Raw genomic sequence first — 23,246 nt, 5'->3', positions numbered from 1 at the left:
TAGCAAGATTTTAAAAGTACACATGCGAGCTACTGCGCATAGTTTCTACAGCGCCGAAAAAGGCCCTGCGTCCACCAAGCTAATTTGTTTGATCTCATTATTAAACTTCTATTTCTAGCCTTGCCAGCAATTTGCTGCAAAATAGTTTGTGTTTGAGTGGATCTGTAGTTGAAGGAGAAGTTGAATCAGGAAGCGGTGATTTAAATAATGACAAGCCAGGAGTTTAACTATTGCAACACTGTACTTATCCAAAGTGTGCTTCAGTGACGTTGTCTGACTGTAGGTGTGATCCCTTCATCGCTCCTAAATGCAAATGTCCCGTAGTTGCTTCCCAGCCTGAATCAATGGATGGAGATGCCTAGAAATGTGCTGAAAGACTCACTTAGTTTATGATAAGCTGAAAGATTTGGCACTCTCGTGCAACTTAGTCAGGGATACAAGTTTCATGGGTGATCGAGCATGAATAGAAATAGGATTTCTGGCAGGCTGGCTGACTGTTAAGAACCTTCTGCTGAATTTGTGGTGAGGTAGAGAATTTGTTGCAGAGCAATTATGGAGTTCTGAGAGTTCTCTTTACTCCATGAAATAATGTTGCAAGATCAGAAAGGCAGTGACGCATAGTGTTAACAGCTTTAGCCTTTCCTGCAGGCATTTGTTGAGCCTCAAGTAATGCTGAGTCAAATGAGCACCACTGTCTTGACTTTGACGGCTGATAAAAATCCAAGTTGAGTGTTTAATCCTATATTGGATGGACGTCCTGCTGATGTGACACATGCTTCCATGGTGTTCAATGGGCTGAATTCGATTTGCATTTTTTAACAACAGTAAGAGATCTGGAAACTATTTATTTTTAGAAATGAAACCAAAATGCAGACTCTTGCCTGTGAATCACTTGTTTACATTGCTTGTGTTTTTATGGTTAAGGATCTCATTCGAGTGTCAAAATGTGTGGTCAAGTACTGACATTTCCTGTGACAGTCAAGGCCATGGCACTCGATAACAACAGAGATTTGCTTGGATGATTGGTGTTACGTGTTACATGAAGTAAGATGACTCTCCACAGACACCAGCAGAATTATGACTATCTTATCCCCTTCCCGTTTTGTAGTTGACGGGAACCGCAAGATACTGAGTCAGCGTTCAGCACACTTGTGACGAGATTCTTTGGTTACCTCAGCAGCTCTTTCAAAGGAATGATGCAGTATGTCAGACTTTAGTTCTGAAAATGTACACTTTCCTGCTGGTGTAGAAGGTGTCCTTTGCTGAGGATTGATGCACCTGTGTGGAACTGAACAGTCACTGCCCATAGCAGCGGTGTGTGTTCTGTTTCGGGTAATTTCCGGGCTCCGTGCATTGGCATCTGGAGTAACTCAGCAAACTAGAAGGCTCACCATTCTGGGGTGATGGCGCGTGTGAATCATAGAATCTATTCAGCCCATCGAGTCTGCACCGACTCTTCGAAGAATATCCCACCTGATCTCCTTAACCCTGCATTAACCATGGCCAATCCACCCAACCTGCACATCTTGCAGGAGGAAACCAGAGCACCTGGTGGAAACCCACGCAGACGCGGGGAGAATGAGCAAACTTTCTGGGTTACTCCAGAAGCCAATGCACTGAGCCAGGAAATTACCCGAGATAGAACACACACCGCTGCTATGGGCAGTGACTGTTCAGTTCCACACAGGTGCATCAATCCTCACCTTCCACACCAGCAGGCAAGTGTACATTTTAAGAACTAAAGTTTGACATACTGTATCATTCCTTTCAAAGAACTGCTGAGATAACCAAAGAACTCAGACAATTGCCCGAGGCTGGATTCGAAACTAGGGTCCCTGGACGCTGTAAGGCAGCTGTGCTAACCACTGTGCTATCATGCTGCCCCTTTGGGGTGGAGTCAGGTCTCCTGCCTCCTGGGGGAAATTGGAAGTGACCACAGGGGTCAGCGAATGCCTGCTTGGATTGTTTGTAACCAAATAAATATATTTTTAAAACACTAAACTAAAATTTCCAAATGGCATCCTTCTGCTCCCTGTACTAATGTATCGTCCCGTTTCCCCCCCACCCACCCCCAGTCGAAGCAAAATGCTCAGAGACACGGTATAGTTTTATCTCCTTCATCTTTATTCTGGGTCTTGGAGGGAGAGAGAACAATCACCCATGTACACAGGGACATGAGTTCTTGGTCTTCTCTGGAAGAGCAGTTTCTTAATGAATTATACAGTTATTTTACAGGAAAGAGTGTCCAGATAAGACAACATACATATTGATTGGGTGACCATTACAATCAGCGAGTGTCAATAGCAAAGATTAAGCCATCTAGTGGTACACCATGAGTGTTCTTACCCTTAACTGGCATCATATACTGAATACTTGTTAAACTGAGCTTCCATACTGAATGCTTCCAATATTGTTAGTTAGCTGTACATAATGAATTATTTTCCATGTTGTTAATCCATTACCCTTTCCTCCAACACCCCATTGTTAACTGCAAGTTCCTTTCTGATCTGAGTCATGCTCAGCTGAACCTCTTGTTTCACAAAACTCAAAACTTAACCCCTTCCCTACCTGCTCATACCTAATACATATTCAGAGATGCAGTTATTTTCTTAAGTATTAGGCCCTCCAGCTGTCAGCACTTATCATCTGATTCTCCATCCATATCCAATCATTCCAACGTGTGTCCCCTATCTGCCCACTCATGCCCACAAGATACCGCTATGACTCCTTGTAGCCCCAGTGCAGGGCAATGTCACTCACCCATCATCACGTGCCCTTGCCAATCATCCATGCCAATTCATCTACCATGCACCATAAGTAGACTTCAGGAACCATGATGAGATGAAACAAAATAAAAGTCTAAATATCAAACATTTAAGCAAAACGCATCATTCGTAAAGGCCCATTTAAATCCCCTCCTGTATTTTATCTCCTACAAAACAGAGAGAACCCCATCTCAAAAGGGTAATCATTTAACATCTTTGTGTTTTAATTCAAATCGAGAACTTAATCTCCTCAGGTGGGGTAATGATCTGCTTTAAAAAAAGGCCAAGCTTAATAAATGTATCCATTTAGGTCATTTCACCAAACAGTTATTATTAGTGCTAGAACAGACTTTGAAATCTAAATGGCAAAGGTAGCTGGTTCTTTTTAAATGGCTAGAGATTTAAATAACTTGTAGAACTTTACAATTTTACATATTTTATCTATTCTTCGAGAGCGGTTAAGGTCACTCTTAGAATGTCATAACTCCCACACTGAGTTAAGGCATACGAGTAGATGTGGTGCTTATTCAAATAACCCTAATGATTTTGGGTTTCCCTCTTGTGTGAGTCGTGCCCCAGCCTAATCCTGCTGCAGACAAACATGTGATTCTGGCAGAACTTCGGCACCCAGATCCCTGTTACCTTGTTTTTAAAGATCCCCAGAATCTCTCTCATTCTGTGAAAATCCAGACCTGTGTCAGTGTCAGATTGATTGGGTGGATTTGGGGACAGGAATTGAAGAGATATGGAAGCTGTGTGGGTAAAAGGCACAGGAACAAGTTCTTCATGTGGAAGGTAGACACCAGTTTGGATTGAGTGGGCCTTTTCCACAATGTAACATCGACAAAACGCAGCAGTTTGCTCATGTTCCGGAACCTGTGACCCCTGTCAGTACTTTCGAATAGCTCAGTTAGTGTTGGATTGCTTTCTCTTTTTTTTTAACCCCGTGCTTTCTGCTTCGATCAGAAGGAAGGGGGCTGGTATTATGATATGGAATATTTTTGATTTGGAGATGCCGGTGTTGGACTGGGGTGTACAAAGTTTAAAAAACCACACAACACCAGGTTATAGTCCAACAGGTTTACTTGGAAGCACACTAGCTTTCGGAGCGACGCTCCTTCATCAGATGATTGTGGAGGGCTCGATCGTAACACAGAATTTATAGTAAAAATTTGCAGTGTGATGTAACTGAAATTATACGTTGAAGAATTGATTGTCTGTTAAGCCTTTCATCTGTTAGAATACGGTGATAGTTTCACTTCTTTCATGTGTAAATCACAAAACCTTTTTTTTAAAGTTGCATTCTCGGGTTAGCTGTTAACAATGGTGATAACTAGACAATATGTTGAAGGTGTTAGCCCCCTGTGTTCTCTGTCTATGCCATGATGTTTAGATTGATTCTAATCTAAAAAGTGAGATCACAGAGTTTTACATAAATTCATGCAGTTTTCGAGCTCAGAGTGATCTGTCATGGAGAACGGCAGGAAGAATCATCGATAAACACTGTTCAATTCTTCCAGCTTTATTTTTCACACCTTGACTTGGCTGAAGGAAGAGGACCACAGGATTTTTAGATAATGAGAGGTCTGCATTAGTTTGGTGCCCTTCATATCCTTGTGGATATCCAAAACAATTCTCACTAGGTTGGGGAGCATAGGTGCAGCAAAGACCTACAATAACACTATAATGATTAACAGAAACAGGAATTCCTGGAGAATCTCTGCAGGTCTGGCAGCATCTGTGGAGAGAAAGCAGAGGCAATGTTTTAAGTTTTTTTTTATATAAAATTCACTCATGGCACCTGGACATTGCTGGCTGGCCAGCATTTATTGTGTGCTACTAAGCTGCCCTTGAACTCAGTGGCTTGCTAGGCCATTTAAGAGGCAGTCACATTCTTGTGTGTCTGGAGTTGCATGTAGGCCATACCAGGTGAGGAGAGCAGATGTTCTGCCCTGAATGGCATTAATAAACTAGGCGTTTTTTTTTAACAGTTGTATTAATTCCAGATTTTCTTTTAAACATTGGATTCAATTTCACCCTTTGCCATTGGTGGGATTCAAACCCAGGTCCCCGGAACATTACTGAGTTTCTGGATTAATGGTCTTAGTGATCATACCCCTAGGCCATCACCTAGTGCCGCCCCCCCCCCCCCCAACCCACTCCAATTTTGAGAAGACACTAGACTCAAAAATGGTAACTCTGCTTTCTCACCACAGATGTTGCCAGACCTGCTGAGTTTCCTCAGTAATTTCTGTTTTTGTTTCAGGTTTCCAAGAGTGTTTGACTTTTTGTTTCATATGCTAATGATTAACCTATTTTAGTGGTTTTGATTAAGGGATCAGTATTGGTTGTATAGGGCACGGCAAGAACATTGTGATCTTTGAAAATCTATTCTGTCTGGCTGAGTTCACCAGTTAAGGGTGAAGGATGTTAACTTGGATAACACAACGTTCCCTCAGTGCTACATGGAGTTCTTGGCTCAGTTAATGTGCCACTTATTATGAAGTCTAGGAGTGGGACTTGCTGTCGGGTCACAAGGGTGCAAGTTCAAGAATGCTGTCACTGAGCCGAGCAGCACCTGTATAAAATCAACTAGGTAAAAACAAGGACTGCAGATGCTGGAAACCAGAGTCTAGATTAGAGTGGTGCTGGAAAAGCACAGCAGGTCAGGCAGCATCCGAAGAGCACTTGTATAAAAGGCAAGTTAACACTTTTTAAATTTTAAAGTCAGGATGCTGTTAGTAATCATTTGCAGCTTGATCTGTCACTCGTGCTCACTGACTCCCGGTCCATTAATTTTAAAATCCATCTCCTTGTGCTCTTTATGGCCTTAACACAACCTCTGTAGCCTCCTTCAGCCCTGCAACCCTCAGGCGACCTCTCTTATGCCCCTCCACTTCCTTCCCTTTCTAAATCTCTCCAAATCTCAGCTTGAAGAGGCTGCTCAAACCCTACCACTTAGTGATCTATCCCAATATCTTCTTTGGCTCCATGTAAATTTTTTGCGTGTCAACACTACAGTGGAGCATCTTAGGAGCAAGATTTCCTGTAGACTGCGTGGTTGAAGTAAAAAATGCCCTGCACGTTTATACATTTTTAAGGAATAAATAAGCAGTACCTGCACACTGCCTCCTTTACGATGCATGCTTACGTGTTTGTCTTAATCACATTGTAACAAGCCAGTGTTGCACAGCAAACCGAGCTGGAGGGAATGTTGCTTTCCATGATTTACTATATTAAAAACATCATACAAATGTACGTTACTTGTGACACAATAAGTATTGTTAGACAATGTTCTTAGAACATAGAACAGTACAGCATAGGAACGGAACCTTCCGTCCACAATGTTATGCCAAACATGACATCAAATTAAAGTAATCCTTTCTGCCTGCCCCTAGTCCATATCCCTTCGTACCTTGCATATTCTTATCAAAAAGTCTCTTAAACACCCCTCTCTGGGACTGGGTTCCACACTCTACTACGCTGTGTAAAAGAAAACCTGCCCTGCACATCTCCTTTTAACTTGACCCCTCACCTTTAATGCATGCCCCATAGTTTCAGACATTTCAATTTGAGGAAAAAGATTCTGACAGTCAATCCTACCTATGTATCTCATAATTTTCTAGACTTCTGCTCAGCCTCTGCCATTCTAGAGAAAAATGAGTTTTTCCAGCCTCTCCTAGCTCATACCCTCTAATCCAGGCAGATTCTAGTGCACCTCTTCTGCACCCTTTCCAAAGCTTCCATATCCTTCCTGTAATGGGGTGACCAGAATTGAACACAATACTCTTAAGTGTGCCCTAGAACGAAGTCTTGTTCTATTCTGATGGTACTGTTCTGGGTGAATTTCTTCCAATAACGGGAAGGGACTGAGTGTGCTGGAAATTGATGAAGAGCTATTAGTGGTGATGCAGGAGGGAGTGAGATGGTAAGGTGCCAGGATGGGTTAGGAGTTTGGGAGCATGAGGTAGGAGAGAGTCATTCATTGAACAAGAAATGTGCAGAGTTCTCAAGTCTGTGCCGATGCGTTCATATTATAGCTAACTTGCTGCTTGAATTTCTCATGATGGGGAAGTGCCAGAGTTGGGCTGGGGTAAACAAAGTCAGAAGTGACACAACACCAGGTTATAATGTAACAGGTTTATTTGAAATCACAAGTTTTCGGAACGCTGCTCCTTCAAGCAGGTTCACTTGGTGTTGTGTGACTTCTAAATTTTTCACGTAATTGCATGGTCATCTTCATGAACATTTGCTGGACCCAAATTCAAATGACATCTTCAGAATATTGCACAAAATGCATGTCATTTTTAGTCATTGTATATAGCATAGAGTTATACTCCAGCAGTGTATTTATTTCACCTTGGTCCCCAGGTTTCATTCTGCTCGAAAACAATACCCTTGCATGAGGGAACATGTTGCTACATTCTGTGCTTTCCATGTCATGTCTGTGTTTGGTTTGGAGCAAATGAGTTATGGCAAGTCTTAAAACAGAGAAAACTATGTTAACTAGAATAACTAAAGCATGGTCGATTGCATGCGTTTGCATCAAACAAAAAAATGTAAAACTACTTAAAAAGTGGACAAGTAACTTTTTCCATTAATTAATATAACATACAAGCTTTTGCATTGTGGCTCAGCACTGTGCACTTTAATAGTTTTGTAAAACTTTAATCAGAAGTGCAGCAATGTTTAAGTTTTGCTCAGTCTTTGTTTCTACTTAAGAAAAATTTACCTCTCCAACACAAAGAGGAATTGGTGGAGGCTGGTACAATTACAACATATATAACCATCCAGATGCCTTTTATATGAATAGGAAGGGTTTAGAGGGATATAGGCCAAGTGCTGGCAACTGGGACTGGATTAGCTTAGGATATTTGGTTGGCATGGATGAGTTGGACTGAAGGATCTGTTTCAATGCTGTATATCTCTGACGTCAGATGGAAAGAAGCTTAGATTATATCTAGCACCAAACAGTTGAAACGAAGAATGAATTTGGGTTTGGTGACTGTACCAATGCACAATATAAATACAATAAAGTGGACCATATTTTTCCCCTTACTTGAGTCATAAAAGGAGAAAGTACCTGCAAGCAAAGAACTAACTCAAAAATATTGTGGGGCATTGTTAAATTCTGGAAATCTGTAGACCAAATGAATAGGAGCTGAAAAAAATGCTCAAAAAATGTACATGCAAGTTTTATGAATTATTTAGCAAGATAATAGAAGAGAAACGAACACTAGCTACACAAATGCATTTGCATGAAGGTTATATTATTGAATTGAATTGAATGGAATCGAATTTATTGTCATGTGTACCGAGGCACAGTGAAAAGCTTTGTCTTGCCAGCAATACAGGCAGATCACAGAGTTAAGTAGCATAGATAAGGAAATAATAGGTAAACAGTGGCAAAAACAAAAACACAGGTACAGATGAATGTTGAGAGTATTCAGTATTCTAACAGTAGGGTAGGAATTGTTTTGAAACCGGCTGGAGTGCATGTTCAGACTTCTGTACCTTCTCCCCGATGGTAGAGGTTGTAGGGTGGGATGGACGTTTGAGAATGCTGCCGGCCTTTCCTTGACAGCGGGCCTGGTACAGAGGAAACTCGATTATCCAAATGCCAATTATCCGATAATCATATTTTCCGAAGGAGATCTCGAAGTCCCGATAGAAACATTGCATCAAAGTGTCTTTTGTTTCCAGCGATTAAACAGGCACCATCTCCAAATGACTGACCTCCCGCCCACTCTCCCCACACTTTCCCTGGAGTTCTACACAGGGGTGTACCCTAACCCCCCCCCACCACCTTCCCAGGAATAATCTCTCCAACATTGGCCTGTACAGTGCAAACATGGAACCTGTCAAAAATTTGCAGTAAAAAGTTGTGTGTGTGTCTGTGCTCTCTTTGGAGACTTACCCCACAGAGGCGGCTGCAGCAACAGCAGTCTTGGTGTACAATCCAACAGCCCTGGAGAGGGGCTGGAGGTGGAAGGGTTGGGGTGGGGAGAGGTATGGTGGCCGTCAGCTCCCACACTTTGTGATGGGGAAAAGGGGTGGGTTTGGAACTGTCTTGGGAGTGTGCTTGGGGGAGATTGACCGGGTTGGGCAGTGTTAGACATAGAGGTGGTGACAAGCGGGGGTTGGGGGGGCGGGGGGGGGGGGGGGGGGGTGGGTAGGGGTGTTTGGGGCGGGGTCTCATGCACTGTGCACTGCTGCAGTCTCCTGAAAAGGGAGCAGACTTTAAAAACTCCGAGCCCCAGAGGAAAGGCATTTAATTGATTTCCTGAATAATCGATTATCTGAACGAAATAGTGCCCAGCCATCTCATTTGGATAATCAATTCTCCGCTGCAGATGGATTCTATAGATGGGAGGTTGGCCTTTTCGTCCAGGTCGAGTTCACCAGTCTCTGTAAGCGTCTCCGAGCTTGAATGGTACAGATGCTGTACCAAGCAGTGATATATCCAGACAGAATGCTCTTGATGACACACCTAAAAAAGTTGGCAAGGGTCGTGGAGTCATAGAGATGTACAACATGGAAACAGACCCTTCGGTCCAACCCGTCCATGCTAACCAGATATCCTAACCCAATCTAGTCCCACCTGCTGGGTAAATGGGCTGAGAATTGTCAGATGGTGTTTAATTCAGATAAATGCGAGGTGCTGCATTTTGGGAAAGCAAATCTTAGCAGGACTTATACACTTAATGGTAAGGTCCTAGGGAGTGTTGCTGAACAAAGAGACCTTGGAGTGCAGGTTCAAAGCTCCTTGAAAGTAGAGTCACAGGTAGATAGGATAGTGAAGAAGGCATTTGGTATGCTTTCCTTTATTGGTCAGAGTATTGAGTACAGGAGTTGGGAGGTCATGTTGCGGCTGTACAGGTCATTGGTTAGGCCACTGTTGGAATATTGCGAATAATTCTGGTCTCCTTCCTATCGGAAAGATGTTGTGAAACTTGAAAGGGTTCAGAAAAGGTTTACAAGTATTCGCTGTCATGCCAAATTTCCTCAGTTATCTGAGGAAGAAGAGACATTGTTGGGCCTTTGTAACCAGTGCATACACATGAAGTGTCCAAGAAAGCTTGTTGTGGATGACCACTCCCAGGAGCGTGACACTGTCCACTCGTTCCACCTCTGCTCTTAACGTGTAGGGGGGCATGAGTAACATCCCACCGAAAGTCAATAATGAGTTCATTGGTTTTGCCGGCATTGAGAGCTAGGTTGTTCTCAGTGCACCATTTTTCCAGGTCTTCCACCTCCCATCTGTAATCTGTTTCGTTGCCATCTGAGATTCGACTGACTATGGTGTTCATCAGCGAACGTATAAATGGCATTAGTCTAGTATTTCGCGAAGCAGTTGTGGGTGTATTAACATGGGTATATATTACTGGGTTGTAATCCAGAGGCTGGAACTAACTCTGAGTTCAAATTCCACCTGGTGAAGTTAAAATTGTTTATCGAACTGTAGAATTTTATAGTACAAAAGGAGGTTAATTGAAATAAATTTGGAAAATACAGTAGTTAATGGTGACCATTAAAATTCCACTAGTCCACTGATGCTCTTGAGGATAAGTATTTTTATGGAAAAGCTTTTTTAAATCTTTTACAAAACATTTCTATATAAAGAAAAACAAAAGCATCATCAAAACAGAAAAAAAAAGTACAAAGAACAAGGCCATACCATAGGGGTAAAAACAATGACTCCAGATGCTGGAAACCAGATTCTGGATTAGTGGTGCTGGAAGAGCACAGCAGTTCAGGCAGCATCCAAGGAGCTTCGAAATCGACGTTTCGGGCAAAAGCCCTTCATCAGGAATAAAGGCAGTGAGCCTGAAGCGTGGAGAGATAAGCTAGAGGAGGATGGGGGTGGGGAGAAAGTAGCATAGAGTACAATGGGTGAGTGGGGGAGGGGATGAAGGTGTTAGGTCAGGGAGGAGAGGGTGGAGTGGATAGGTGGAAAAGGAGATAGGCAGGTTGGACAAGTCCAGACAAGTTATGGGGACAGTGCTGAGCTGGAAGTTTGAAACTAGGGTGAGGTGGGGGAAGGGGAAATGAGGAAACTGTTGAAGTCCACATTGATGCCCTGGGGTTGAAGTGTTCCGAGGCAGAAGATGAGGCGTTCTTCCTCCAGGCGTCTGGTGGTGAGGGAGCGGTGGTGAAGGAGGCCCAGGCCTCCATGTCCTCGGCAGAGTGGGAGGGGGAGTTGAAATGTTGGGCCACGGGGCGGTGTGGTTGATTGGTGCAGGTGTCCCGGAGATGTTCCCTAAAGTGCTCTTCTAGGAGGTGCCCAGTCTCCCCAATGTAGAGAAGACTGCATCGGGAGCAACGGATACAATAAATGATATTAGTGGATGTGCAAGTAAAACTTTGATGGATGTGGAAGGCTCCTTTAGGGCCTTGGATGGAGGTGAGGGAGGAGGTGTGGGCACAGGTTTTACAGTTCCTGCGGTGGCAGAGGAAAGTGCCAAGATTGGAGGGTGGGATGTTTGGGGGCGTGGACCTGACCAGGTAGCCACGGAGGGGAACGGTCTTTGCGGAAGGCGGAAATGGGTGGGGAGGGAAATATATCCCTGGTGGTGGGGGTCTGTTTGGGGGTGGCGGAAATTGTCGGCGGATGATTTGGTTTATGCGAAGGTTGGTAGGGTGGAAGGTAAGCCCCACGGGCGTTCTGTCCTTGTTACGGTTGGAGGGGTGGGGTCTGAGGGCGGAGGTGCGGGATGTGGACGAGATGTGTTGGAGGGCATCTTTAACCACGTGGAAAGGGAAATTGTGGTCTCTAAAGAAGGAGGCCATCTGGTGTGTTCTGTGTTGGAACTGGTCCTCCTGGGAGTAGATACGGCGGGGGCGGAGGAATTGGGAATACGGGATGGCATTTTTGCAAGAGGTAGGGTGGGAAGAGGTGTAATCCAGGTAGCTGTGGGAGTTGGTGGGTTTGTAAAAAATGTCAGTGTCAAGTCGGTCGTCATTAATGGAGATGGAGAGATCCAGGAAGGGGGGGGGAGGTGTCAGAGGTGGTCCAGGTAAATTTAAGGTCAGGGTGGAATGTGTTGGTGAAGTTGATGAATTGCTCCACCTCCTCGCGGGAGCACAAGGGTGGCGCCAATGCAGTCATCAATGTAGCGGAGGAAGAGGTGGGGAGTGGGGCAGGTGTAATTATGGAAGATCAACTGTTCTACATAGCCAACAAAGAGACAGGCATAGCTGGGGCCCATACGTGTGCCCATGGCTACCCCTTTGGTCTGGAGGAAGTGGGAGGGTTCAAAGAAGAAATTGTTAAGGGTGAGGACCAATTCGGCCAAACGAATGAGAGTGTCGGTGGAAGGGTACTGTTGGGGACGTCTGGAGAGGAAACAACAGAGGGCTTGGAGGCCCTGGTCATGACGGATGGAGGTGTAGAGGGATTGGATGTCCATGGTGAAGATGAGGCATTGGGGGCCGGGGAAACGGAAGTCTTGGAGGAGGTGGAGGTCGTGGGTGGTGTCTCGAACATATGTGGGGAGTTTCTGGACGAGGGGGGATAGGACAGTGTCGAGGTAGGTAGAGATGAGTTCAGTGGGGGCAGGAGCATGCTGAGACAATGGGTCGGCCAGGGTGGTCAGGCTTGTGGATCTTGGGAAGGAGGTAGAACTGGGCAGTGCAGGGTTCCCGGACTATGAGGTTGGAAGCTGTGGGTGGGAGATCTCCTGAGGTGATGAGGTTCTGTATGGTCTGGGAGATGATGGTTTGGTAATTGGGGGTGGGGTCATGGTCGAGGGGGCAGTAGGAAGAGGTGTCCTTGAGTTAACGTTTGGCTTCAGCGGTGTAGAGGTCAGTGCGCCAGACTACCACTGCGCCCCCTTTATCCGCTGGCTTGATGGTGAGGTTGGGATTTGAGCAGAGGGATTGGAGGGCTGCGCGTTGTGAGGGTGAGAGGTTGGAGTGGGGGAGAGGGGTAGACAGGTTGAGGCGGTTAATGTCCCGGTGGCAGTTGGAAATGAAGAGGTCGAGGGCAGGTTATAGGCCAGCACGGGGTGTCCAGGTGGATACAGTGTGTTGGAGGTGGGCGAAGGGGTCCTCAGACGGTGGGCGGGAGTCCTGATTGTGAAATAAGCTCAGAGCCGGAGGCGACGGAAGAATTGTTCAACGTCACGGTGTGTATTAAATTCATTAACATAGTACCATTGTTACTAAGCAACCCACTATTCTACGAAAACAAACCTATCTACTTAACTAAAACTAAACTACAAACTTATTGAATAAATACTAGCTTAAATTACATTCAAGTTACTTAAATTAGATAATATCTTACTACTTTATTCTGTCTTACTCATCACACCTCCACTGAGGCTCCCATCCTTGGGAGTGACCCCTACAGTACCCATATTCTTTTCCTTCCAGTCTCTTACTCCTGGGGCCCCATGGGTGCCCATAACGATTCCCACGGCTATACCACGGCCCTGACTAACATTGCCGACAAAGTCAGTTTCAATATAATTTAAAAAGGGCCGCCATGTCTTATAAAACTGTTCTGTTTTGTGGTGCACCATATTTGTGAGGTAATCTTGGGGGAGATTTTACTCCACCCCATAAGACCTGGTGGTTTTTCTTGCGTCCAATTTAGTAAAATGTTCTTCCTGAGGAATGGGCAAGTATATTACAAAAGCAGCCCATTTGATTGGAACCACATCCACAAACAATCACTCCCTCCAACACTGACACTCGGTAGCAACAGTATGTACTATATACAAGGTGCACTGCAGAACTTCACCCAAGATCCTTAGACAGCACCTTCCAAACCCACGACCACTTCCATGTAGAAGAACAATGGCGGCAGTTCATAAAATCATACAGTATGGAAGAGGACTTTCATCCTATCAGGTCTGAATGCAGAAATATACCAGTACCTACACTGTCACATTTTCCAGTGCTAGGCTCTCATAGCATTGAGTGGTATGACCCTTCATGCGCTTATCCAATTACTTTTAAAGGTCATGAGATTTCCTGTCTCTCAAGCAGTGTATTCCAAACCCCCCCCCCCCCCCCCACCACCATCTGGGTGAAAATGTTCTTCCTCAAGCACCCTTTTAAACCCCCTGCCTTTCACCTTTAAAATTAGGCCCCCTTGTTATTTACCCTTCCACGAAGTTGAACAACTGCTTCCTATTCAGCCTATCTATGCCCCTCATAATTTTAGACCTTTCCATCTAGTGCCTCTTCACTTCTCTGCTCTAAAGAAGACATTCTGAGCTTATCCAGCCTCTCTTCACAGCTGAAATTGTCAGGTATCATCCTGGTGAATCTCGTTTGCATCCTCTCCAATGCAATAACATCCTTCCTGTAGTCTAGTGACCAGAACTGCACACAGTAGTCCAATTTTGGCCTAAGGAAAGTTCTGTACATAACCTCCCTGCTTTTATAATTTCTACCATGACTGAAGAAGGCATACAGGATGTCTGCCTTTATAACTGTCCTGTTAACCTGTCCTACTGCCTTTAGTGATTTGTGGTTGAACCCACACACCACCCCCCCCCCCCCCCCCCCCCCCCAGCCTCCACCATGATCCCGCTGTTCCTCTCTGCTTCCTAGTCTCTTACCATTCATTGACAGCCCCCTTGTCTCTTTCCTTCTTCCAAAGTGCAAATCCAAATACAAGGTGACATCACTACATGCAAGTTACCCTCCAAGCTCCCTCTACCATCCTTCCTTGGAAATATACCACCATTCCTTCAATGATGCCAGATCAGAATTCCCAAAGCCCCTCCCTAAGGGCATTGTGAGTCTATCCACAGCACATGGACTGCAGCGGTTCAAGAAGGAGACTCACCGTCCACTTGTCAAGGGCAACTATGGGTGGGCAATAAACGATGGCCCAGCCAGCGACACCTATGCTGCACAGGTGAATAAAAGATGCAAATAAAATCTCTTAAACCGAGTGGCCTTATTGAGCAGATTCTCCAAAATCTTCTAATCCATGTGGACTGTGGCAGTTCAGGAAGATGGCTGACAGTCTCCTTTATGAGGACAAGTAGTAAAGGGCACTAATTGGCTGATGACCCTTGCCTACAATGCCCATGTCTACGCATTTTATTTTTATGTAAAAATTGATGGCTGTGGAAATGTATCCTGATCGTTGAATAATCAAAAAGGGAGTCCGTTAGGAGTTGAGAAGGTGTATGCTGAATTGTTCATCCCTTCTATAATGTTGTGGTTCTCTTTGCAGGGTTACCAATGCCGGCAAAAGTATTTTCAATGAAGATCAGGCAACATGCCGAACAATCTACCTCCGAAAAGCATTTGACGTTGAAGAGGAATGGGTGCTTTTGTGCCCAAATCAAGACACTGTACGTACCTCATGCAACAACATGGATTCAAGTTGAATACTTTTGTGAATTGGGTGGCAAGTCTTGACAGACTGTTGGGCTATCTGGCCACAGGTAGAAGTTAGGACCCCGGTTATAAATTGTTGTTAAGACCATAGATAAGGAGAAGTAGGTCATTCAGCCCGTTGAGTTGGCCCTGCCATACAATGAGATCATGGCTGATTATCTTCAACTCCAGCTTCCTGCCTGTTCCCCATAACTAATGATGCACTTGGTGCCTATCTCAGCCTTGAATGTATTCAATCACCCAAACCCACAAGCCCTCTGCAGTGTAGAATTTCACAATCATCTGAGAGAAGAAACTCCTCCTCATCCCTGGTTTATGGGTCTGACATGTTATTCTGAGATTATGCCCTCTGGTCCTTAGATTCTCCATGGAGAGCGGGGAAAGAAGGCTTTCTGTAGCTATGCTGTCCACTTACTAAGAGTCTTGTATTTTTCAATAAGTTTGTTTATTGGAAGAGATGTGGCTAATCCCATGGAAACCTGAGGGATGTTTCTCTCTAGTTCCAAGTTATTATGATGTCTACAGAAACTGTTGCTGCTAAGCTTAAAAAGAAAGAGGAACTGAAATTTGCAACCACTGAAACTAAACAAAGAAGCAGGCAGGGTCCAGGTCACTGATGACTGGTTCATCAACACGTTTCACATCCTTAGCCAGATCCAGCCTAGTAAATGGCTGGAAAAGACTTTCTCCTGTGTCTTTCAGTCTGATCTGATAGTTGATTCTTCAATTGGCCTGCCAAAATCTGCTGGGGAAGGTGATAGCCTCTGTTTATTTATGTCCTCTTTAAATCCTCTATTTTTTAAATTAAGCCTACAGCATTAAAAAAATGGATTCTGTGGGCAAGCGGCCTTTAAACTGATGTCCTTTTCTCCACATACGCCCCGTACCCTGTGTTGTCCCAGCTAACAGTCCCATTTGGCTGCAGAGCCCCCCTTACAACTTTCATTGACTTCCCACCCACCCAATAGCCTCTCAATGCCAATTGGTTGAGCTGAGATCATGGGGGTCTCAATTCCTGTTACAACCCCCCCCAAAAATTGTATAATTCCCCTTACTCTCTGGTGCAGCGCAGTGGCTCAGTGGTTAGCACTACTGCCTCACAGGACCAGGGATCTGGGTTCAATTCCAGCCTCAGGCAACTCCAGTTTCCTCCCAAATTCCAAAGATGTGTAGGTCAGGTGAATTGGCCATGCTAAATTGTCCATAGTGTTAGGTGCTTCAGTCAGAGGGGGTTGGGTTACTCTTCGGCAGGTCGGTGTGGACTTGTTGGGCCGAAGGGCCTGTTTCCATACTGTAGGGAGTCTAATCTTAGAAAAAACTGTATGGAGTTTGCACATTCTCCCTGTGTCTGCATGGGTTTCCTCCGGGTACTCCACTTTCCTCCCACAATCCAAAGGTGGGTAGCTTAGGGATAGGGTGGTTGGGTCTTTATGGTATGCTCTTTGGAGGACTGAATGGCCTGCTTCCGCACTTTGGGGATTCTGTGAAATAATTTGGTGAAAGTTTATGCAAAATCCAAATTGCACACCAATGAAAAGGCATTAGGTTGAGAAATGCAAAGTATTCTTCAAAAAGCAATGCTTTCGTGATGGTTAACACAAGTACTTTTTATGTCATAGAGTCATAGAGATGTACAACATGGAAACAGACTCTTCGGTCCAGCCCATCCATGCCAACCAGATATCCCAACCCAATCTAGTCCCACCTACCAGCACTCGGCCCATATCCCTCCAAACCCTTCCTATTCATGTCTTTCGGCATCTCGCCTGTGACTATCAATGATACAAATATCTCAGCAAGAGGCCCAGCAATTACTTCTCTAGCTTCCCACAGAGTTCTCAGGTACACCTGATCTGGTCCTGGGGATTTGTCCACCTTTACCCATTTCAAGACATCCACCACTTCCTCCTTTGTAATCTGGACATTTTGCAAGATGTCAATATAGATTGTCTACAGTCTATATCTTCCATATCCTTTTCCACAGTAAGTACTGATGCAAAATGCTCATTTAGTATCTTCCCCCATTTTCTGCAGCTCCACACAAAAGCCACCTTGCTGAACTTTGAGGGGCCCTATTCTCTCCTAAGTTACCCTTTTGTCCTTAATGTATTTGTAAAAACCCTTTAGATTCTCCTTAATTCTATTTGCCAAAGCTATCTCATGTCCCCTTTTTGCCCTCCTGATTTCCCTCGAAAGTATACTCCTGCTTCCTTTATACTCTTCTAAGGATTCACTCGATCTATCCTGTCTATACCTGACATATGCTTCCTTCTTTTTCTTAACCAAGTCCTCAATTTCTTTAGTCATTCCCTATACCTACCAGCCTTTCCTTTCACCCTGACAGAAATATACTTTTTCTGGATTCTCGTTATCTCATTTCTGAAGGCTTCCCATTTTCCAGCCGTCCCTTTACCTGCGAACATCTGCCCTCAATCAGCTTTCAAAATTTCTTGCCTAATACTGTCAAAATTGGCCTTTCTCCAATTTGGAACTTCAACTTTTACATCTGGTCTATCCTTTTCATCACTGTTTTAAATCTAATAGAATTATGGTCGCTGGCCCCAAAGTGCTCCCCCACTGACACCTCAGTCACCTGCCCTGCCTTATTTTCCAAGAGTAGGTCAAGTTTTGCACCTTCTCTAGTGGGTACATCCACATACTGAATCAGAATGTTGTCTTGTACGCACTTAACAAATTCCTCTCCATCTAAACTTTTAACACTATGGCAGTCCCAGTCTATGTTTGGAAAGTTAAATTCCCCTACCATAACTACCCTATTATTGTTACAAATAGCTGAGATCTCCTTACAAATTTGTTTCTCCCTCTGACTATTAGGGGGTCTATAATACAATCCCAGTAAGGTAATCTTGTTTCTCGGTTTCACCCAAATAACTTCCCTGGATGTATTTCCGGGAATATCCTCCCTCAACTCAGCTATAATGCTATCTCTTATCAAAACTGCCACTCCCCTTCCTCTCTTGCCTCCCTTTCTATCCTTCCTGTAGCATTTGTATCCTGGAACATTAAGCTGCCAGTCCTGCCCATCCCTGAGCCATGTTTCTGTAATTGCTATGATATCCCAGTCCCATGTTCCTAACCATGCCCTGAGTTCATTTGCCTTCACTGTTAGGCCCCTTGCATTGAAATAAATGCAGTTTAATTTATTAGTCCTACCTAGTCCCTGCCTGCCCTGACTGTTTGTTTGACTCGCTTCTGTTACAAATCTGTTACAAGGGGGCATAGCTTTAAATTAAGGGGGGGTAGATATAGGACTGATGTTAGGGTAGGTTCTTCACTCAGCGAGTCGTAAGCTCATGGAATGCCCTGCCAGTAGCAGTAGTGGACTCTCCCTCTTTATGGGTATTTAAGCGGGCATTGGATAGGTATATGGAGGATAGTGGGTTAGTGTAGGTTAGGTGGGCTTTGATCGGCGCAACATCGAGGGCCGAAGGGCCTGTACTGCGCTGTATTGTTCTATGTTCTATGTTCTATGTTCTCAACTGCACCAGTCTCGGATTGATCTCTTTCCTCACTATCTCCCTGGGTCCCATTCCCCCCCACCTTACTAGGTGCAGCCCCCCCACCTTACTCCAGAGCAGCTCTAGCAAATTTCCCTGCCAGTATATTAGTCCCCTTCCAATTTATGTGCAATTCGTCCTTCTTATACAGGTCACTTCTACCCGAAAGAAGTTCCAATGATCCAAAAATGTGAATCCTTCTCCCATACACCAGCTCTTCAGCCATGCATTCATTTGCTTTATCCTCCTATTCCTGCCCTCACTAGCTCATAGCAGTGGAAATAATCCAGATATTACTACTCTCGTGGACCTCCTTTTTAACTTTCGCAATAATATTATGCAAATGAGTTTTCTGTTGCCTTTATGTCCTTGCATTGTGTTTGAAAGCAAATTTTTATAGCTCATCTGAGACCTTTACACCATTTTTCCTGATATGGTGTTGGTTGATGGTGGATGGGACAAAGCACTTGGCTTATGAAATTATTCTTCTCCCAAAGCAAGATCAAGGCATCACAGCCACCTACTGGGGGTTGTTTGATGGTCACGGGGGTCCCATGGCTGCAGTACTGGCATCTGAGCATTTACATCACTGCATCAAAGAACAGCTGGAGGAAATCCTGGATATTATCAGCAACCCTTGCAACATCCCACCCCCTTTCCACCTTGATTGCCTCAAGAGGACGCAAACTGAAATTAGCTACGGAATCGAGAAAGACATCTGCGTCGAGAACCTGGTGAAAGGTGCATTGGAGACAGCCTTCAAAAACTGCGTGAGTATATGACATTGATCATCTAATTTCTGTTCACCCTCGACCCATGTATTGGCCGACTTGTGTTTACTCTCTATTAAGCATCAGCTCTGTAATCTCTTCCAGTGTCACCACCCTCCAAACTACCTGTGCTCCTTCATTTCAGGCCTCTTGTATGTCCCTGCTTTTTAATTACTCCACCTTTGCTCTGAGGCCCTGAACTTGGAATTCCCTTCCTAAATCCCTCCCTTTCCTGAAAACCTATGTCATTGACCAGGTTTGTAATCATTTGCCTATTATTCCTCCTTATATGGCTTTTCACCAAATTGTATTTTGTTATGGATCGGTCCAAACCTCTTTCACATCTACCAAGGAGGTAGTCTAGACCCTAACTTTTATCTTATTTAAAAGCAAGTGCAAGGTATTGTGTTCCAGATGTAATTCAGTTAGTCACACTACTTGGTTTTAAGAAAAACACTCTTTACTCTTACACTCAGTTAAAATGCAAACAAAAGAAAGAAGAACTGATATAACTTTATCTCTATTGGAAACATTGACAGTATAATAAATTGTTTAACTAGTAAACAGCAAATGTTCCAATATAGTAACATCCCATAAACACACTTGGGATAAACCAAAATTCAGTAAAGTAGATTATCTCACATTTGATATTTCTCCAATTCAGGAGAAAAGAACACCAAGAGAAAACTCTGTCAGAGAGAGAGGGCCCGAGCTTTTTTGTTGTGGCCAAGAGAGATGTTTAACAACTTCTACATCCAACTTCAAACCCCCAACAACTGAAAGCTAAACTAAAACCCTGATTCTGTGGGAGCTTGACTCCACCCATTCATGCTGCTTCTATTGTTCTAACTTTGGAAAAGAAAACACGCCAGAGCCCCTCAAGCTGTGTACTTTATTGGCTTGGAACAGGCTGCTTTGTCCCTCTGTCTCAACCTCTCTTCATTTTAAACAAAGCAGGAACAAAAATACACCTTGTAAAGCCATAGTGTCATCACAGTTTCATAATGCGTTTTCAGTCTTTTCTTCCATTAAAGGCTTCACCATTAAGAAACAAGTAATTGTTGATGTTAGTGTTTTATTTTTGTTACTTTTTATCCAGTTGTCCTATAACTATCTCCACAGTTAAAGATGAAACTTCCCATTTCATATGTTGAGTACCAACCTAAATGTACTCATTCTGATTCGGTAAATTCTGGTTCCAGTATTTTGAGCAGATAGCCTGCATTTCCCTTAGTGCAGCACAGGATGGGGTGCTGAACTGTCAGAGGTGCCATCTTACTGAAGAGATGTTAAGCTAACTACCACTTTGACAGACATACAAAAGCCCATTTAATATTTTGAAGCAGTGTACAGATGTCCCCCCTGTGCACCTTAAACATCTCCCCAGTCTCTTCCCTCCTCCACCGTCCCCATCTCTCCCTCCATCACCACCAACCCATCTTGCTCTCTCTCCCTTCACTAGCTCACCAAAAGCAGTCCACAGTCAAATTAATTACTCTTTACATGAATCTCTGTTGCTTTGGTGGGGCGGGGGGGTGGGGGGCCGCGGGGGTGGGGGGGTGGGGGGGCTGCCGGAGGGGGGGGCGGGGGCAGGGGTGGGGTGGGGTGGGGAAGAGAGTGGGATTCAGAACTGAACTTGCCCAGTAGGGTCTCAATATGAGAAATGAGCAGTGGATCTGACTCAGTGTTGGTTTAAAGACCAGTGTGTTCAAGAAAACTGGAAGTATACAATACGTGCCCAGCTTTGAATTGTGTTATGGAACCCTGATGTGTCCACCTAACCAGGCATACAAAGTCAAGAGTAGAAGAAAAATCAAAATAAATTGATGAGTGGGTGATGCCAAACTTAAGTTGTTAGGTTGGGACCACTGAGGGAGTGAAGGAGCTGTGTATTTTGAAGGAAAGACTTGCATTTATGTAGAGCCTTTTGAAGTCTCAGGGTATCCCAGGATGATTTGCAGCCAATGTGATACGTTTGAAGAATAATGAGTATTGCAATGGGCCAATTTGAACACTGCAAGCTCCCTTAAACGGTCATGTTATCATGATTTCATTTCTCTCTGATGTCAGTTTTGGGGTAAATGTTGGCCAGGATATCTGGGATAACTCGCTGCTCATCTTCAGAATAACACAATGGGGATCGTTTACATCCAGCAGAGATACAGAGAGGGTCTCCCTGTATCCTCTCATCTGAAAGATGGCAGCACTTCTTCAACCGACTCTTTTATACTCAAATCGCCCTCTGATGTAGAGCCATTGAGCAAGCGGTGACAATCGATCAATTTGTGTCTTGTTTTCTTTCCTTCCCCCCCCCCCCCTGCAGGATGAGCTGATTGAGAATTACCAGAGATCCCATGGTCATGTTGGAGGCTGTACAGCTTTGGCCATCCTCCGCTTGCAGGGAAGTTTGTATGTGGCTAACGCAGGAGATAGCAGGTTAGTGCGCACCATTGTTTGTCTTTGCAACTTCTGCTTTAGGCTGACTGCAGCTGGCTCATTGTCATCATTTCCACAGAATTTCCACGCTTCCTCTTTCCTGTTATAATGCATAACTGTCCCCAAATGAGATTGTGCTTTGTGAATGATCCCGATTCCAAATTGTTCATATTGTTCCGATATCACCTGGAGAGGGCACAAAACTGGACCTCCCCCTTCTGTCTTGGATAGTGTTTAGTCCAATTTTTACACATTTTCCCACCCCACCCCCACTTCCTTGCCATTTTTATTCTTAATTTCCATGCATCAGAACTGGATTTACATCAAGGCCAGGAATCCCATCATTTTATCCTAACTTTCTCAGGGGCAACAGGTTTGATCTGCGGCACCTCAAATGCTGTCTGGCATGAACTAGTCACCGGCCTGGTTGTGAATGTGGGATTTGTGACTGTGGCTAACCCAGAATCTTCTTCCTGTACTCTGAGAACATTAAATTGCCCCCTCCTCTCCAATTCCCACAGTAAAACCTAGCTCTACTGAGCAACCACTAGTTACAAAAAGGAGAGGCAAACGCATCTCAAGCTCAGAGAAAGTGAGGATTGCAGATGCTGGAGATCAGTCGAGAATGTGGTGACGGAAAAGCGCAGCAGGTCAGGCAGCATCCCAGGATCAGGAGAATCAACATTTTGGGCAAAAGCCCTTCATTAGTTTGATTCAGAGTTCCTGAACTATAGATTAGAAGCTGTGGGTGAGAGACCCCCTGAGGTGATGAGGTTGTGTACAGTCTGGAAGAAGCTGGTTTGGTGATGGGAGGTGAGGTCATGGTCAAGGGGCAGTAGGAGAAGGTGTCTTCGAATTGGCATCTGGCTTCAGTGGTATAGAGGTCAATGTGCCAACTACTGATGAAGGGCTTTTGCCCGAAGTATCAATTCTTCTGCTTCTCAGATTCTGCCTGATCTGTGCTTTTCCAGCACCACACATCTCCAACTCTATCAATGCAACTCTAAGTTAGAAGTATGCATGTGACAACTTGCCACCTGATGTTACTTTTTCCCTGTATGTCCCACAGTGCTGATCTTGGCTTGTCATGTGGAGAGTTAAGAACTAAGTGGCACAAGGTGGCAATGACTTTCATTCATAGCAGCGATTTTCACCCAGTGTGTTATGACAAATTAGTGTGTGCTGAGTATTGTTCAAGTGTAGCATAATGTTTTGTATAGAGGTAATGAAAATCAATGTAAAATAAACATTGTTTCATCTTAAACAATACTGTATCCAATCCAAGTTACAGCTCGTTTAAAACTGTCACAAGTTAGTGATTGCATTAGGGGTGAACTATTGGTCAGACCACTGAACCAAGTGCACTGTGTGGAACAGATTTAGGGCCACGAGTA

At 44.4% G+C, this 23,246-nt stretch overlaps 1 protein-coding gene across 1 annotated transcript in view; it reads left to right on the top strand.

Moving 5' to 3' along the window:
- LOC140483615 (protein phosphatase 1M-like) overlaps positions 1-23,246 on the top strand; it is a 53,330-nt gene that overhangs the window by 17,221 nt on the left and 12,863 nt on the right. Inside the window, exons 2-4 of the mRNA XM_072581890.1 lie at positions 14,962-15,082; positions 19,144-19,416; positions 21,740-21,852. Coding sequence (XP_072437991.1) covers positions 14,962-15,082; positions 19,144-19,416; positions 21,740-21,852 — 507 coding nt within the window. The remainder of the gene's footprint in view (positions 1-14,961; positions 15,083-19,143; positions 19,417-21,739; positions 21,853-23,246) is intronic.

The sequence above is a fragment of the Chiloscyllium punctatum genome, chromosome 12 (assembly GCF_047496795.1).
Source record: "Chiloscyllium punctatum isolate Juve2018m chromosome 12, sChiPun1.3, whole genome shotgun sequence".
NCBI lineage: Eukaryota > Metazoa > Chordata > Chondrichthyes > Orectolobiformes > Hemiscylliidae > Chiloscyllium > Chiloscyllium punctatum.
This window is presented reverse-complemented; position numbering and strand designations above follow the sequence as displayed.